General features: G+C 44.5%; 1 protein-coding gene across 1 annotated transcript in view; it reads right to left on the reverse strand.

Annotated features, from left to right (window-relative positions):
• Positions 1-484: 484 nt before the first annotated feature.
• PROM1 (prominin 1) overlaps positions 485-17,760 on the reverse strand; it is a 105,317-nt gene continuing 88,041 nt past the window's right edge. Inside the window, exons 15-23 of the mRNA XM_080796819.1 lie at positions 15,534-15,680; positions 14,652-14,723; positions 13,536-13,628; positions 11,491-11,544; positions 9,179-9,259; positions 9,021-9,089; positions 6,028-6,120; positions 1,883-1,998; positions 485-922 (exon numbers count right to left, since the gene is read on the reverse strand). Coding sequence (XP_080652945.1) covers positions 868-922; positions 1,883-1,998; positions 6,028-6,120; positions 9,021-9,089; positions 9,179-9,259; positions 11,491-11,544; positions 13,536-13,628; positions 14,652-14,723; positions 15,534-15,680 — 780 coding nt within the window. The 3' untranslated portion in view covers positions 485-867. The remainder of the gene's footprint in view (positions 923-1,882; positions 1,999-6,027; positions 6,121-9,020; positions 9,090-9,178; positions 9,260-11,490; positions 11,545-13,535; positions 13,629-14,651; positions 14,724-15,533; positions 15,681-17,760) is intronic.

Here is a 17,760-nt window from a genome sequence, read left to right on the forward strand (position 1 = left end):
TGCTTTGTGATGGTGCTGGCTTGCACGGTGTTCCCCCCCACCGACCCCCAAATTTGTATCCACCTGGAACCATGAATCTTTGGAAAGAGGTTGTCTGCAAATGTGATGAAATAGAAATGAGGTCATTCTTGACGAGGATGGGTTCTGATCCAATGACTCCTTAGAAGCAGAGGGAGATGTGGACACAGGCACCCAAGGGCAGACTCCACGTGAAGACAGAGGCAGAGACTGGAGTGATATGTTGGAGGAACGCCGTGCATTGTCACAATCATCAGAGTCAACGAGAAAGGCAAGGAATAGACTCTCCAACACGCTTTCTCTTCAGAAGGGGATTTCAGAGCCCTGGCCTCTAGAACTGTGAGAGAAGACGCTCCCGCTGCATGAAGTCACCCACTCTGCTTGTTACAGTGGCTCTAAGAAAAGGACACAGTGATGTAACTGGTACCTATCATACCAGAATATTTGTCAATAAGAAGATCAGAGTCAGACTTCCGAAATCATTCTTTTATTGTTCACACACACACACACACACACCTGTGATTTGCTGAACATTCTCTAACTACAAGTCTAAGTTCCCAAGGAAGGAAGTAGGACACAATTCACATCTTGCTCCCAAAGCTAACCTGGAAATCCAATGAAGGTATTACATATTGAAATTTTCATCGAAGGCTCAGATGATTAAAGCAAAACTTCTAGAGATTAATGAAAAATAGGTGTACACGGTTTTTCACTCTTTGGTGCGTGAGCGCATGTTGCATATAAAATCACTGAACTCTGTAAACTCCGGGAGGGAAGGGTTTCTTTTCCAGAATTTGGAGGTGCTGTAGGTCAAGAACTCGTGCCGTTGGGTCTGTTTAAAAACTTTGTTCATACAGTCTGAGTGGAATGATGTCTATGAAAACCAATATTACCATTTTCCATACTGCAACAAAAATAAATATACCAAAAACACCACGTTACCTCTAAGATGAAGGATTTACATCATGGGTTACAAAGGCAATGTAATGGTCATGAAAAGTACATGACAATTTGTGAAGTCTACAAAGAAGGTAAAAAGGTATATTCACATTCTGCTCCCTTTAAAACCAAGTACTGAAACAACCATTTTAGAGATAAATAAACTGAATGTATAAAATGTCATTAATTCAACAAGGATTTCTTTAGTACCTTTTGTGTGCCAGCCCTCATTTTAAAAGACATCAGCACTTATTTTTATCTGGGCATATCTAATGTCGTTATGTAATTTTAAGATGTTATTAATTCTGTTTTATAAGCCCATCATATATTAATTGTGATGACCTCCCCAGTCCCACCTGACAAATATGGTTTTAAAAAAGAAAAGGCTTACTTTTTGGCGATACAGTTTCAGCACTATAAAATACTAGAAAGGGAGATACAATTATTTTTTTTAATTATGATTACAGCTCAAGAGCTGCATCCCCCACATTTTTTACCCTGATACGGATGCGGGCAGAGTAAACTCAGGAGAGACACAGATCAAGAGGGAAGAGAGAGAAGTAAACATGAAGCATACAGGGTCACACAGAGTGAAGCGTAGGCTACAGAGTCAAAATGAAAACTAGTAAAAACAGTTATAAAGTAAAGTGCCAAGTCCCCAAGACAGAGGAACTGCAAACAAGAAACAAGAAGGTTGGTTAAGGACGCTGAGAAGAGTAAGCGAGAGGGAAAACATCGTTAAAACAAGCATAAGAAAGTCGATGCAAAGAAGACTCCAGAACAGAAGTGACCCCCTACTTAAAAAAAGACCAAGCGTAATCTCATCAGAGCTCATCTTCCGCAAGCTCTCTGAGGTCAGTACCACTTAGAAAATGACACCCCCCCCCCGCACGCCCCTGAACTCTGCAGAAATTTGTCTACTTACTCATCGTACACGTCCTCTGAGTCCATTCGACGATAGTACTTGGCCAGCTTCACAGCAAAAATGATGGCTGGGAGTAAAAGTACGGTCGCTTTCCCTATGCCAAACCAGAACAAATTCTAGGGAAGAAAAGAGAATCGGGAGGATTACGTGCCTGAAGATGGGGAATGGGAAACAGCAGTTGCTGGGGGTGGAAATCACTTTCTTTTGCAAGTTTTTTTTAATGAGTTCGAATTTTGTTCATGGAGACCATTTGTGAACTGAATACAGACAGCCACTGTGTGAGGCACTGTGTATTACTCTAAGTCTTTAAATCTTCCTGAAAACCTTGTATCGGTCCTATTATTATATTTATTTGACAAATGAGGAACAGTGGCAGGAGGTGGAGAAGCAAGGGTTTGAATCTAGAATCCCACAAGATGGCGTTTCTTTGCTGCCAGGGAGAAGAGCAGGGCCCTCCAGCCGGCCTGAGCTAATCCCTTTCCTGAGTTGTGTGATGTGCTAATTCACCTTTCAGGTCCCTCAGAACAGCGGGACCGCTGCATCCTCATCCCAAGACAGCACAGTGTGGAAAAGGCAGCCTTATGAGGCTTTCAACAAACATTCCATATTTAATTTAATCAATTTTAGGGCAGATCATAGGCTGTGTTCAACCCTACTTTGTCTAGAAAGCCGCTTAAAGTATTTTCAAAAATAGTCACCAACATTCATAAATCAGATTACACATAGGAACTAGGGTTTATGTCCTTTCTTGAAAAGGCTGAAGTTCAATCTCCTAACACTGAGGCCCCATCCCTACAAGGCGAACATGCTGGTCAGTCTGGAGTCTAGTTTCCTCACAAAATCAATGCCCAGAGTTCTTTCTTACGATTTAGACCACCCGGCTATAAAGTGGTAGGTGAGTGGTGGTTCTTCCATTGAGAGGGGCATCGGTCCTCGGTTTGCCCACAGCACCCTGCTAGGTTTTGTAGGGGTGACACCCAACACTGTCTAACCTCACTCTCCCATCACAATGGACGCAGCTGGGAACAACCAGCATGACCCTGTGGGCATCATGCCCTGGCCAGTGTCTTACATTTGGCCGACTTTGGAGATGCACAATCTGCCACTGCCTTAGGATGGTGTGGTCAGTAACACTAGGGCCGCCTTCCCAGCCCACCACGAGACAAAGGCAGCTTGGATGTCACAATGTCGCTCCCCACCCTCATGGCTCAGCCACTGCAGTTCTGCTCTTCTGCTGATGGGATGAACAGTCAAATAGCAGTGGCCCCTCCTGGCCCAGAATTTCCAGTAAATTTTTTCTCCTACCCCAACCCCCAACATCCTTTTATTGGCAGGTTTCTATGCTAAACTTGTTTTGAGAGGTTTTGAAGCTTGGTGACAACCATATCCTTTTACTGGAAGCTGCCATAATTCTTCCAGGAACAATCAAGATATAAAAGAAACATGTTAGTCAGTCTGGAGTCTTTTTTCTTAGCAAAATCAATGCCCAGAGCTCTTCCTTGCTATTTAAACCACCAAGCTATAGAGCTCCAGCCTACATCTTCCTGAGCAGCCTCCAGACTTCTCCTCCACTGGGCCCCAATTATTTGTGGAAAGGCATCTGATGGCTGGGTGATCTGAGTAGCTGGGGAAGGTGGTGAACACTGGATGAAAGGAGATCAGTTCAGAATCAACCAGGTTAGTTCAGAACACCTAAGGAGGGTTCAAACAAAGCCATCAGGGAGGGTCCAAGCAGCAGGACAAAGGAGTTAGAAGCTAGGGAGAAGGAAAGGTGACGAGGAAGCCAAGCCTTGGGACCTGCATGGGTGAGAGAGTGCAGGAGTATTTCCATTCAGGTGTGAAAGTCCATCCTGCAGACAGATGGTCATTTGAATGTGGGACAGGGGATTGGACAGATGGAGCGATACAGATGTACTTCAACAAATAGCTGTCTGATCATCATTTATTCAATTGCCTACACCAAGCAATGTGCCAGATGACAGGGACTCAACACCCGGGCCCTCTGCTCGGGGAGTCGAGAGTCTAGAGTGCACCGCAGAGGACACGTCTTAATCAAAGAACCATACAAATGTTCACTTCAAACAGCAATAACACCTCTAAAGGAAAAGCATGGTGCTCTAACAGAGTGTAGAAAAGGGAGCCCAATCTAGGTGGGATGATCAGAAAAGGCTTCCTGGAAAAAAAGACATGTTCCCCCCCACCATGTGTTTTTTTTAATTAATTATTTTTATTGTCATATAATGTATTATTTGCCCCAGGGGGTTCAGGTCTGTGAATCATCAGGCTTACACACTTCACAGCACTCACCACAGCACATACCCTCCCCAATGTCCATAACCCAACCACCTTCTCCATACCTCCCCTCCCCCCAGCAACCCTCAGTTTGTTTTGTGACATTAAGAGCCTCTTATGGTTTGTCTCCCTCCCGATCTCATCTTGTTTCATTTTTTCCTTCCTTACCCTCCAAACCCCCCACTCTGCCTCTCAAATTCCTCATATCAGGGAGATTATATGATAATTGTCTTTCTCTGATTGACTTATTTCACTCAGCATAATACCCTCTAGATCCATCCACATCATTGCAAATGGCAAGATTTCATTTCTTTTGATGGCTGCATAGTATTCCATTGTATATATACCACATCTTCTTTATCCATTCATCTGCTGATGGACATCTAGTTTCTTTCCATAGTTTGGCTATTGTGGACATGGCTGCTATAAACATTCGGGTGCACGTGCCCTTTCAGATCACTACATTTGTATCTTTAGGGTAAATACCCAATAGTGCAATTGCTGGGTCATAGGGTAGCTCTATTTTCAACTTTTTGAGGAACCTCCATGCTGTTTTCCAGAGTGGCTGTACCAGCTTGCATTCCCACCAACAGTGTAGGAGGGTTCCTTTTCTCCGCATCCTTGCCAACATCTATCGTTTCCTGACTTGTTAATTTTAGCCATTCTGACTGGTGTGAGGTGGTATCTCATTGTGGTTTTGATTTATATTTCCCTGATGCTGAGTGAAAAGGACATGTTTGATCTAAGACCAGAACATTATACACTAGTAATAGCAAACATGTATTGAGTGTCAACGTATCAGTTATGATGTTAAGGGCTTGACATATAATCTCTCAATGAGCCATTGAAATAGCCCACTTAGGTGATAAGTTCAATAATTTTTCAAAGTCATGGAGTTCAGAAAATGTAGAAGTAGGATCCGAATCCACAGCCTGTGTTCTCACTCCCTGATGGACTTAGAGCTAGAGTTAGTCAGGCTGGATGTGGGTGTGGAGGGGAAGAATGAGAGAGAGAGAGAGAGCGCGTGCATGCAGCCTCCAGTCCAGGTAGCAGAAAAGGCACGTGCAAAGGCCCTGAGGTGGGGACATTATGATAGATTTAAAGAAGTGAAGAAAAACATGTGTCTGGATAATGGCGAGAAAGGTGATCAAAGAGTGCAGAAATGTGGCCTCAATGGGAAGGGACCCAAGCATGCAGGGCCTGGTGTATTCAGTTAAGGACCCTGATCTTCACGGGGGATAACCACAGGAAGCCACTCAAGTGCTTCCAGCAGAGGAAGGAAGGTGCTCCCAGAGAGCATGGGCTCGCAGAGACCATCAGTGTATACTGAGTAGTGAACAGAGCTAAAGAATACACTTGACTAATTGGAACTTATCATTCCAGTGGTAATAGCTCAAGGGGCTTTTAAATAAAAAATTAAATTAAGTTTGCTATAGCTTTGGGGTTATATATCTGTATCTATATCTCTGTATATAGTTGCACTATCTATATCATCTATAGCTATATCGTTGCACTAAGAATCGTTTTGAACATCGGCAATCTGCCTACTAGTGAGTGCTCCTTCTCAACTATTCTAGACAAATAGGAGTTTTCTTCATGAGGGTCTCCTGACTTCTATACATGTAATTCTAGGAAGGAACAAAGGTATGCAGCTAGGTCTTTGGCTTTTCCTAGTGTGTTAGGTATCATAACACATTCATCTAAATTTTAGATTTTAGGTCTTGGATTCAACAACTGTAACAGACCCAAGTGCAAAACTATTTTAAATCCTGGGGTGTACTACAATCTGCCAACAAACCCTGAAGAGCGATGAGTTTATTGTGTTTCCTTATTTCGAAAGATGAAATTCTTACCATGGGGTCGATAATGTAGTTACACAGAAAGACGTCCACGGCAGAGTCTAAAGCGGTGGCCACGGGTTTGCAGGCTGCAATTTGCTCAGTAATCTGCGGGGTAAGAAACACAGGAGAACTTTGAGCCATGCCCACAAAAATCCACAAGAATTAGATATGCCATTTATCCTTGACCTGTTCTCACAAAAGGGATCTCTACACCGTCTTAGATACGGAGCTGTGAGCTGTTGGCCATAGATGAGCTCAATGATGTATACGAGTAGGTGCTCAAAAGCGAGATGCTGATTCTGTCTGAGCCTGGGTCTCTGATTTCTGCACTTGTTACCCGGAACAGTAAGACCCACCCTGTCGGGCTTCTGAGAGAGTGCAGAAGTCCAGGGTCTAGCTCAGGGTCTCAGTCTGAATTTCTCGCCTGACCCCTTTGAAATCTGACAAAGGATATGGGGAAAAAAATGGAAGTCTAATTAAACAATACTTGTATTATTTAGACTAGCACTTGGCAAACTTTTTCTATAAAGGACCAGAGAGACAATATTTTCAACCTTCCAGCACTTGCTGGACTCTGCCGCGGTATGGGGATAGCAGCCACAGATGATGAAGAAACGAGGATGTGGCTGTGCACCAATAAACTTGTGTTCCCAGAAACAGCGCTACCTGCTGACCCCATTTCAGAAGACTGAAAACTATGAACTCATTAGCGAAGTGACAATGATCTTTTTATAACCAATTAAACTAATTTTATTTCTTTTTTTAACTTAAATTCAGTTAGCCAAACTATAGTACATCACTAGTTTCAGATGTAGCGTTCAACAATTCTTCAACTGTGTATACCACCCAATGCTCATACAAGTTTAATGAATCACAAACAGATGCTCCAATCCCATTGACTTAAGATAACTATATTCATTCATTTAAAAAAAAGCTTCTGAGTGCATACAATGAGCTAGATGTTAGCTCTTTGGCGCAGAGGTGTGTCCTATTTCCTATTTCGAAGGGGTTCACCTTCACCTTTTCTTCCACCTATACCTTACAAGGCAACCCACGTTAATGACCTCATTTTTTAAAAAAGGATTTTATTTACTTACTTGACAGACAGAGATCACAAGTAGGCAGAGAGGCAGGCAGAGAGAGAGAGAGGAGGAAGCAGGCTCCCCGCAGAGCAGAGAGCCCGATGTGGGGCTCGATCCCAGGACTCTGGGGTCATGACCTGAGCCGAAGGCAGAGGATTCAACCCGCTGAGCCACCCAGGTGCCCTTAACAGCCTCATTTTTACCAAACTCAGACAATCCTGTACACTCTTTTTCTAGGCTTTTTAACGGTTGGTTTTACAAAAAGTGGGGTAGGAACCGTATTCGGTATTTTTTCTGCATCTTATTTTTCTCTCTTATTTCTACCCTGTGAAAATCTCTCCTAGTCCCCTGGCATAACTCTGATCTACTTTGTACCAAAGGCCAACTAATATACCCACGGTGTGGCTCTTGTATGACTTAACCATTCCTGTCCAGATTCACTTGGGTTTTCGGGCATTTGCTTCATATTCTCGGTATGAATGTGACCAAACTGTGGTTCCTTTGTCTGGTGGAGGAAATGCATAGCGTCGAGTGGCCACGGTGGCGATGATGATAGTGCATTTCTTCTGCCCCTACTCACCTGTGTGTGCATGCCCTTTGCCCCAGCCCTGAGAAGACCCTGAGGTCTTCACATCTGGGAGGCAGGAGGAGGCGTCAGCATAGACATCAGAAAGCTGAGCCTTGAAGGAGAATCAGGCTCAGGGCCCAGATGGTGGGGACTGGAGGCGGGGACTGGGGAGGGGGAGATAACACAGAGGGAATCACATGGAGAAAGGTGAACATTTCAGAGAGTCAAACAGTTGGGTGTGGCTGTAATATGGGGATGGGGCAGCAAAGCGGGAAGAGATGGCCGGTAGTCTTGATTCATGCAGCCGAGGGCCAGGAATAGATATGAGACACTTGACGCTGCACAGGGTAGTCTAAATTTTCCTGAGTCCCTAGGCCTCTCAAAGCCTGTCTTGGCTGGCAGCAAGTAGTCATGCAACTGAAGTAACTCCGTGGCAAGCATCCCCCCCCAGCCCCTGCCCCAGTGGAATAACCCTCAGAGGCAAGTGAACCCAAAGCCCGAGATGACAAAAGGCATTTTCCAAGCCACTAAACTCCATGGGTCAGTTGCTGGGAGCAATATGCTGCCTTAAAACCACACTACTCCTAACTTCCTCTTCTAATGTATTCACAGAGACCCAACTGTTATGGACTGAATCAGGTCCCCCAAAAGTTCATGTGTTAAAGTCCTACCCCTTGGATTCTTGGTATGTGACAGAAATGTGGAGGTACGGTCTTTGAAGAGGCAGTTAAGTTCAAATGAAGTCATTAGGGTGAGTCCTAATCCAATATAACTGGTGCCTTTGTAAAAGAAGAGAAAATTCGGGCACAGACATGCATAGAGGGATGACCGTGTGAAGACGCAGGGAGAAGACGGCCACCTACAAGCCAAGAAGAGAGGCCTCTGAAGAAACCCACCCTGCTGACACCTTGATCCTGGACTTCCAGCCTCCAGAATTGTGAAAAAACAAATTTCTGTATCTCAAGTCACCCCAAGTAGACTCATATAACAACTACCTGACAGGCTTGGAGGGGCCCAGGTCAGGAACACACCACCACTACAAAGAGAACTCACAGTTCACTGGGGAGACAGAGTCAAGTGTGGCAGGGACCCCCATAATGGTGAGCAAAGCAGCTGGGGGAAAAAGTGAGGGGTGTGTTCTCCAAGTCGGTGGGCAGGTCTGAGAAGGGGTCCAGTGTGGATGACACGTGCTGAGTCTTAGGACCCCCACTCCTCATGGTCCCCAAATTCTAGGTCCTTTGCTTATCACCTACTCAATTAGTAGGAATTTAACTTTATTTCCTCCTGATTTTATCCTAGAACATCACTGTCCTAACACATGGCCCTCTTACGTTCCTTAAAGACAAACTACTTACTGAGATCTTGACCCACTGCAGATAGTGTTCAAAGTATCCTATTATCGTGTTCCCGTACTTTGTACTTTCCTGGAAAGAAATCAGAGAGTAGTAAAATCATTAAGAGGACCATCCCATACTCTCTGCGGCCACGTGGTGATGGGCTCACACCCACTTACTTCAACAATAACTGAGGAGATGCGAGTTTTGAGGAAGTCCTGAGCAGAATCCAGAGAGGAAAGAATATTGGCCACTTTCACCTGGAAAACACAGCAATGGACAGGGTATCAAGTGATGAAGGGATTTCACGAAACGGCAGGTGGATACAAGTGCTGTTACCTGGGCCCCATACCACAGACTTGTTAGTTAAGAAGACCACAGAACCAGCCCAGCTCTCTGAGGGCCGGAGAATGAGAGGAGTATGTGACAAGCACTCACTTTGTTCCAGACACTGGGCCAAGCTCTTAATCCAAGTCACCTCACTGAGTCCAAGATTCCCCCACCTTATCCACAGTTTCCTTCACTAGGGGTCCAGGAGCAGATGATCCTCCTTCAGACGTATGGTCAGAAGGTCAAGAGTAGCTAATGCTCCGTCACATACCTACACCATTCCCCTCACGTCGTCCCATCACTCAGGCATTTTATCATCTCAAATCATCATGGGAAGAAGGAGGAGTTCAGCACGGTAAGATATTTTGAGCAAGAAACCACATTCACATAACTTCCATTACAATATATTGTTTTAATTGTTCTATTTTATTATTGATTATCATTGCTACCCTCTTGTTGTGCCTAATTTATCACTTCAACTTTATCAGAGCTGTGTATGTATGGGAAAAAAAAAGTAAGTACAATTGGGTTCAGTACCCCCTTTGGTTTCAAGCCTCCTCTGAATACATTCCCCAAGGATGGGTGGGGGGCCCTCCAGTATACACAGGCTGTCGGAAGGCACTGTGTTAGGCTATCTTCACAGAGGATGTAGCTGACCTTGCTTGATGTCACCAGGCTGAGGACACAAAACCTGGGATTTGTACCTACGTATTTCACACCGATAAGAATCCCCACAAGGCAACTCGGGTCAAGAGCTGATTTCCACCCCAATTCGCCCCCACACTGGCCCCTTGTGAAGGACAAGGCATAGCTGCACACCGTCACCCTGAACAAAGGAGGCATAGGACAGTAAGGGACCAGGGTGCAGTCCCCAGTCTGTCTCCAGCTCCCCTTGGCACGGGACCAAGGTGATTAGAGGTACAGCAATGGTCCCCAAGCAGAGTAAACCCACAGGAATAGTCTTTGAGGCACTCAGGGTCTTGGTATATCAATCAAGTAACAGGCTCAGTGTTGCCCAGCGAGCATACCAGCTACAAATGAAGGAGCTCACGGTTCATGGGGAGACCCATGTGGCAAGAAGCCCTGTGACAAAGCCCTGTGAGGAAAGCGCAAGGAAGACAGTGGAGTTTTCCGTTGTGGCTGACATCCCAAACCTCTCATGGGCAGCTTATTCTGCTCAGTAAAGAAATATTTTCTGAGTTGCCTATTGGCATTGAGGATACAAGATGCACACAGCACAGCCACAGAGCTCAGTTTCTGCTGTGGGGGTGTCTGTGGTCCGAGGGAGATCAGACCACATTGATCCTGAGCACTGATACCTTCCTAGGCCTAGCTTCTCATAGGATAGGGACTTATTCTCGGGATGTGGGGCATACATCCCCACCCCGTGATGACAGGTCTGGCCACGTCGTGTCACTTGCTCTGGGCCAACAGAACATAGGCAGAATGGCAGTGTGCTGGTTCTAAGCAGTCACTGAAAGGGCAGCCTTTTTCCATTCACCCTCTGATTGTCTGTCCTCTACCTGGAGGAGATGGGGTGGCCCAGACAGGAGCTGCCCCTTCAGGGTGGGTCTCTGGGTAGGCAGATGGGTGCAGAAGTCGGCTCTGGACCCAATAGTGGGAATGCCTTTGTGGTCAGAAGCCACTGGATTCTGCAGGCAGCGTTATCTCAGTAACAGTGACCGTGCATCACACATCAAGACACAGCTTTTGCCTGTGTGTCCAACAGGGCACCAAGGTGAGACATACTTGCAGAAAGCAAGTGGTAGGAAAACCCAGTTTAGCATTCAAAATGAGTAGATAGCCAAGCCTTTCGTTTTTTTGGGTTTTTTTTTTGTTTGTTTGTTTTTTAAAAATTTATTTATTTGACAGACAGAGATCACAAGTAGGCAGAGAGGCAGGCAGAGAGAGAGAGAGAGAGAGGAGGAAGCAGGCTCCCTGCCTAGCAGAGAGCCCGATCCCAGGACCCTGAGATCATGACCTGAGCTGAAGGCAGAGGCTTAACCCACTGAACCACCCAGGCGCCCCGTTTTTGTTTTTTTGTTTTTTTTAATAAACATATATACTTGTAAAACCAACATCTCTGAGAGTCTGTGTGTGCTTTTACGATAAGACTCCCCACCACACCCCACCAGGACAGGAAAGGAAAATAAGTCCTTACCCTCAATCCACTGCTTTTGAGTTGAAGTTCCTTGATGCTTTGGTAGATAGTGCTCTGGTGAACAAAGATACATGATATTTTCCAACTTATGACATGAACCAGCAAGATCACATGCCTGTGTCTCCTCACCTCCCCCCCGCCACTGTCAGCCAGCCATCAGATCTGACTTTACTCTGTAATGGTTTCATTCTAGAAAAAACAGCAGATGCAAGTAATGATAGCTCTGGTGTCAGGAAACCTGAAGAAGGAAATCGGGATATGTCTTCTAGAGCATCATGCCCCATGCAAGGTGTCCGAAAAACCTCATTGAGTCAGGTTTGCTCAAACTGGCAGGAATTACTCAAAAGAAATTCCACCCAAACTGCCCAGAGTAGTTTAATCTGAATGGTTTAGATCAGGGAGTGGTAAAAACAAAGATCAGATAGTAAATATTTTAGGGTTTGTGCACCATACCCTGTTCAAAGCACTCAACTTGGTCATTTTAATTTAATTTAATTTAATTTAATTTTAAACTTTGCCATTTTAGCTAAAAGCAGCCACAAATCATCTGTAAATAAGATGGCATGGCTGTGTTCCAATAAAACTTTATTTATAAAAACAAGCAAAAGGCTGGATTTGGCCCACAAATTGTAGTTTTGGGGGCCATAGTTTCCTAACCCCTGGTTTAGATTTTAGGTCACATGTACAGAGCTATTTGCCTGTTTGCAGACAGGTTGCCCCAGCTCTGAAAAGGCCGATGAGTCTTGTGTCTCCTTGAAGGAAAGCATTTAAGAAACAGGGAAAACCCAGCTTAAAATTTTAACAAATCTGTGCTAGGCATATACAAGGAGAGCAGAAAATTGGCATGAGCATAGTGTACAACAATCAGAAAATTCAATTTTCTTTGTGAATACGCTAATGAGTTAGAAAGTCAGAAGGGAAAAAGAGATACAGAAAGAGAGAGACATGGTAAAACTCATTCTAGAAGGTTCCACAATCGAAGTCAAGTGGACTGATCTGCTTCTCCAAACCTGAGCAAGCCGACTCTGTAACAGGTTTCCCACACATGTGTAATAATAATTCCTCCTGTTTACAGAGTCTCTCTGGGACACCAGCCCCTACATCTCCAGGAACCAGGTGACCGCAGGGCAGGATCCATTCCCACCCTTTTCTAATGAGAGATGGAAAGCCCTAAGACTTTTTGGAGGCAAAAGCAGGACCTGAAATCAGCTCTCCCTGACTCCAGAGCCCATGTCCTTTCTCTGCTACAAACTACCTTTTCGGAATTTGGGGAGAGAAGCCAGAAGGCAGCAAGAAGAAAAAGATAGGGGAAGTCAGAACAGAGGCTACGAGAGGAGAAAGGGAACATCGCCCATCAGATCAGTGAACAGAGCTAAACGAGGCAGAGAGAAAAGAACTTACCCTTGCCTTTCCATATTTCTTGGCAGGGTTTGGAGAAAAAGAATTTGAGAATAAGTAAGTGTGAGTGAGTCCAGGGCACAGCCAGCAGCTCTCTAGCGAGGTGCCTGGCTTCCGGGGGCCTGTTGAAGGCCAAGGGAACCAGAGCACGGTGTGTGGGCCAACCCCAGAGTTAATCTACCTGGTCACAGGCAAGTGGAAAAGGCAAGGAGATAAAGCACAATAGGAGTGGTGACAATTGAAAATAGGTCTTTTTTGAAACCCAGCTGTTATCATTTTCTTTTTAAGATTTATTTTATTTATTTCAGAGAGGGAGAAAGAGAGAGCGAGCAAGTGTGGAGGGGAGGGATAGAGGGAGAGGAACAAGCAGACTCCCTGCAGAGCTCAGAGCCTGAATTGGGGCTCCATCTCACGACCCTGAGATCAAGACCTGAGCTGAAATCAAGAGTCAGATGCTCAACCCACTGAGCCACTCAGGTGCCCCTGCTATCACTTATTTGTAACATAGCCCAGTTTCTTAGCCTGAGGCCAGCTGGATATGACCCACGTGTGCGATGCAGATGCTTCATTCGTCTAAATGAAAGCCAGCCAGTGAGATGGGCTTTTGCTCTGGTCCCGGGGAAACCCCAAAGGTTCTGGATTGTTACCATCGACTGTTCCAAAGGAATGACTTGGCCACGGTGAATTGTTCTAATACTTTGTGCATTATTTTTCAGGGACTGTTTCAAACTTCCTTGGGGCTACAAGGAGAACAAAATAAACAAAGATCAACACCATCCTTCCAGACTCTGGAGCATTCTCTCTAACAGCATGAGCTCAGGACAGGGTAGTTGTGACAAGCTTGCAGCCCTCCTTGCACGCTTGTGGGTGTGCGGACTGCCAGGAAGGGCATCGCCAAGACACCCTATCTTGAATGATAGAATTATGAACTCTCAGTGGCCACTCAATGCCATGAGGCTTTCCTGAGTGCTGGAGGCTGTGCTCTCTTTCTCACCTCACCATCACTGAGCTGCTGTAAAGCCCAATTTCCAGAAGCTGTATCCCCATTTTACTGATGAAAAACCCAAGCTCAACTTAACCCACACTTAGTGTTTAATATATAGATGTGTAACAACTTTATTGCTCCCATTTTACAGACAAGGAAACTAAGGCACAGAGGGATGAAACATCTCGTCCAAGTTCTTATTATTAGGAAGTGTCTGAGTCAGGATTAAATCCCAGTCTTCGTCCAGAGCCCAGGCTCCTCATCCCCATGATCTGCTGCTTCTTGAAAGGGATGCATTTGAGCCATTTAGTCACCAACCAGCAGGGGAAGTAAAGAACGGAAGTTTGCAGGGCTTGGCTGATGTCTTTGCCTTCCCTTATCCTCTTGTTACTGGTGACGCAAAGCACCAAATGGAATCTTCTCCCGTTCCCTACACCGCGAGAAAAATGTGTGTGCGCATGCACCTGCGTGCACATGTGTTTAGTAGTAGAGGGGTTGATGGGTGTGAAAGCAGGGATAGTTCTGAAGCAGTGAGAGCTCCACTACCACGAGCAGAGGTCGGGGGCAGCTCCGGGTACCCTGACACCTCCCTGGAACCATTCACGTGCTCACAGACTTCTGGGCCACACGGTAATGGCAGCTGGTGGGAAGTCTTGACATGCCCAAGAGAGAGGCATTTTTAACCAAATGTTACTTGTGGTATAGGAAGTTAAGAATAGTATGGACATATGACATCTCTAACGATTACAGCACTCAGAAATGGACTATTTGAACTCACCAAATGGTCAGCTTTTGCTTCTAGATCACTTGCAAAGGCTAAAAGATTCACTTTGGTGGGAGCTTTACCCATCTACAAAAGAGGAAAAAAGAAAACTGCATCATGGCTGTGGGATTTTTTAAGTCTTAACAATATCTAATAGACAACAGAGTGAATTGTGCTCCATAAAATAAGGCTGGAAACTCTTACATAGGTGACAACAGCTGCACTCTTACTTATACATGTAAAACCATATTATTTTTATTTAACTACATGATCCAACCATAAAAAGAAATCAAGTACTGATCTATGCTATAATGGAGATGACTCTCAAAAACTTTAGGTTACATGAAAGGGAAGCAGTAAAGACCATTAAATACAGAAGGTCACATGTTGTATGATTCCGCTCATATGACATATCCAGGATTGGTAAATTCATAGGAGCAGAACATAGATTAGTATTTGCCAGGCTTGGGAGGTGGGGGAAGGGGAACAACTATGGAAGGGGAATGAGGCTTCCTTTTTGGGCGATAAAGATGTTTTAGAACTGGATAGAAGTGGTAGCTGAGCAACATTGTGATTATACTACAAGCTAATGAATTGCTCACTTTACTTTTTAAATTTTTTATTATATCTTAAAGATTTCATTTTTAAGTAATCTTTCCACCCTTCATGGAGCTCGAACTCACGACCCGGAGATCAAGAGTCGCATGCTCTACTGATGGAGCCAGCCAGGAACCCCTAAATTGCTCACTTTAACATAGTTAATTTATGTTATGTAAATTTCATCTCAATAATAAAAAAAGGAAAGAAAAACAAAACAAAACAAAACAAAAACAACAACCAGAGGTATCTGCTGTTATTTTTTTCCCTCAAAGATCAAGCATGAACGCACGGCCACACCTCAGCCAAGTAGACGTTATAGTCTATGGTGTCTATTCCCGAAGAGCTGAAGTTCATCAGGTTTTTTCTCCCTGCTGCGTCCAGCAGCACAATATTGTCAATATTTACATTCAGATTTTTAAAATCGTTGCTTATGTTTCCAGCATGCTGCATGATAAAAAGAAAAGGTAAGCCCATTCTTCAAGAATGCCACATACTTTCACACATTAAAAGAGCAATGACACAAGACAAAAAAACCACAGATGAGCATTGGACTGGCATTTCTTCCCGGTACTCTTCTCTCCCCTCCCACTCCTTCCCTGCATCCCTGCCTCCTTCCTTATGCCCCACGCCAAGCACTGTGTGAGGAACTGGGATGCAGAGCAAAATAATATTCCATCTCAGCCCTCAAAGTCCTCAAAGGAAGAGGCAGTGTCATAATAAAGGCACACGAACTGCATCAGGACCCCAGGGGCAGGGAAGAGTCTGCCCAGGTCAGGGTCCTAGACAGGGCAATGGAGAGGAGGTGGCTTCTGAATGGGTCTGGACAAATAGAGATTTTGAAAGGGGTCAGGCAGGCTGTATCCCAGGGGAAGGAGGCAGCATGCCCTGGACTTGCATAGTGAGGACACTTGAGATCATGAGGACATGGCTGGTGACTTGGGGTTGTCCTAAGAGGCAATCAGCGTGTAGTGCCTGAGTGTCCCGAGCACTCTGTTTCTGGTGCATAGAGAACACGACACACAGCATGATGCCAAATCAGCAGAGGGCATCTGGTGAGGGCTTGAATTATATTTATATAGACATGCAAGGAATATTTAGGGAGGATAATCAACACAAGACAAAATATAATACAATGCAAAATTTGTATTCAGCTTTTAAATAAACCCCTTCCTGATGGCTAGTGATGATGAACATTTTTTCATGTGTCTGGTAGCCATTTGTATGTCTTCATTGGAGAAGTGTCTGTTCATATCTTCTGCCCATTTTTTAATATGATTATCTGTTTTGTGTGTGTTGAGTTTGAGGAGTTCTTTATAGATCCTGGATATCAACCTTTTATCTGTACTGTCATTTGCAAATATCTTCTCCCATTCCGTGGGTTGCCTCTTTGTTTTGATGACTGTTTCTTTTGCTGTGCAGAAGCTTTTTATCTTGATGAAGTCCCAGAAGTTCATCTTTGCCTTTGTTTCCTTCGCCTTTGGAGACATATCTTGAAAGAAGTTGCTGTGGCTGATATCAAAGAGGTTACTCCCTATGTTCTCCTCGAGGATTCTGATGGATTCCTGTCTCACGTTGAGATCTTTTATCCATTTCGAGTTTATCTTTGTGTACGGTGTAAGAGAATGGTCAAGTTTCATTCTTCTACATATAGCTGTCCAGTTTTCCCAGCACCATTTATTGAAGAGACTGTCTTTTTTCCACTGGATATTTTTTCCTGTTTTGTCAAAGATTATTTGACCATAGAGTTGAGGGTCCGTATCTGGGCTCTCTACTCTGTTCCACTGGTCCATGTGTCTGTTTTTATGCCAGTACCATGCTGTCTTGGTGATCACAGCTTTGTAGTAAAGCTTGAAATCAGGTAACGTGATGCCACCAGTTTTATTTTTGTTTTTCAACATTTCCTTAGCAATTCGGGGTCTCTTCTGATTCCATACAAATTTTAGTATTATTTGCTCCAGCTCTTTGAAAAATACTGGTGGAATTTTGATTGGAATGGCATTAAAAGTATAGATTGCTCTGGGCAGTATAGACATTTTAACGATGTTTATTCTTCCCATCCAAGAGCATGGAATGGTCTTCCATCTTTTTGTGTCTTCTTCAATTTCTTTTAGGAGTGTTCTGTAGTTCCTCGAGTACAGATCTTTAACCTCTTTGGTTAGGTTTATTCCGAGGTATCTTATGGTTTTTGGTAGCAAGACAGGAAACAACGTGTGTTGGAGAGGATGTGGAGAAAGGGGAACCCTCTTACACTGTTGGTGGGAATGCAAACTGGTGCAGCCACTTTGGAGAACAGTGTGGAGATTCCTCAGGAAATTAAAAATAGATCTTCCCTATGACCCTGCAATTGCACTGCTGGGTATTTACCCCAAAGATACAGATGTAGTGAAAAGAAGGGCCATCTGTACCCCAATGTTTATAGCAGCAATGGCCACGGTCGCCAAACTGTGGAAAGAACCAAGATGCCCTTCAACGGATGAATGGATAAGGAAGATGTGGTCCATATACACTATGGAGTATTATGCCT

This window comes from Martes martes (assembly GCF_963455335.1).
Source record: "Martes martes genome assembly, chromosome: 2".
Classification (NCBI taxonomy): Eukaryota; Metazoa; Chordata; class Mammalia; order Carnivora; family Mustelidae; genus Martes; species Martes martes.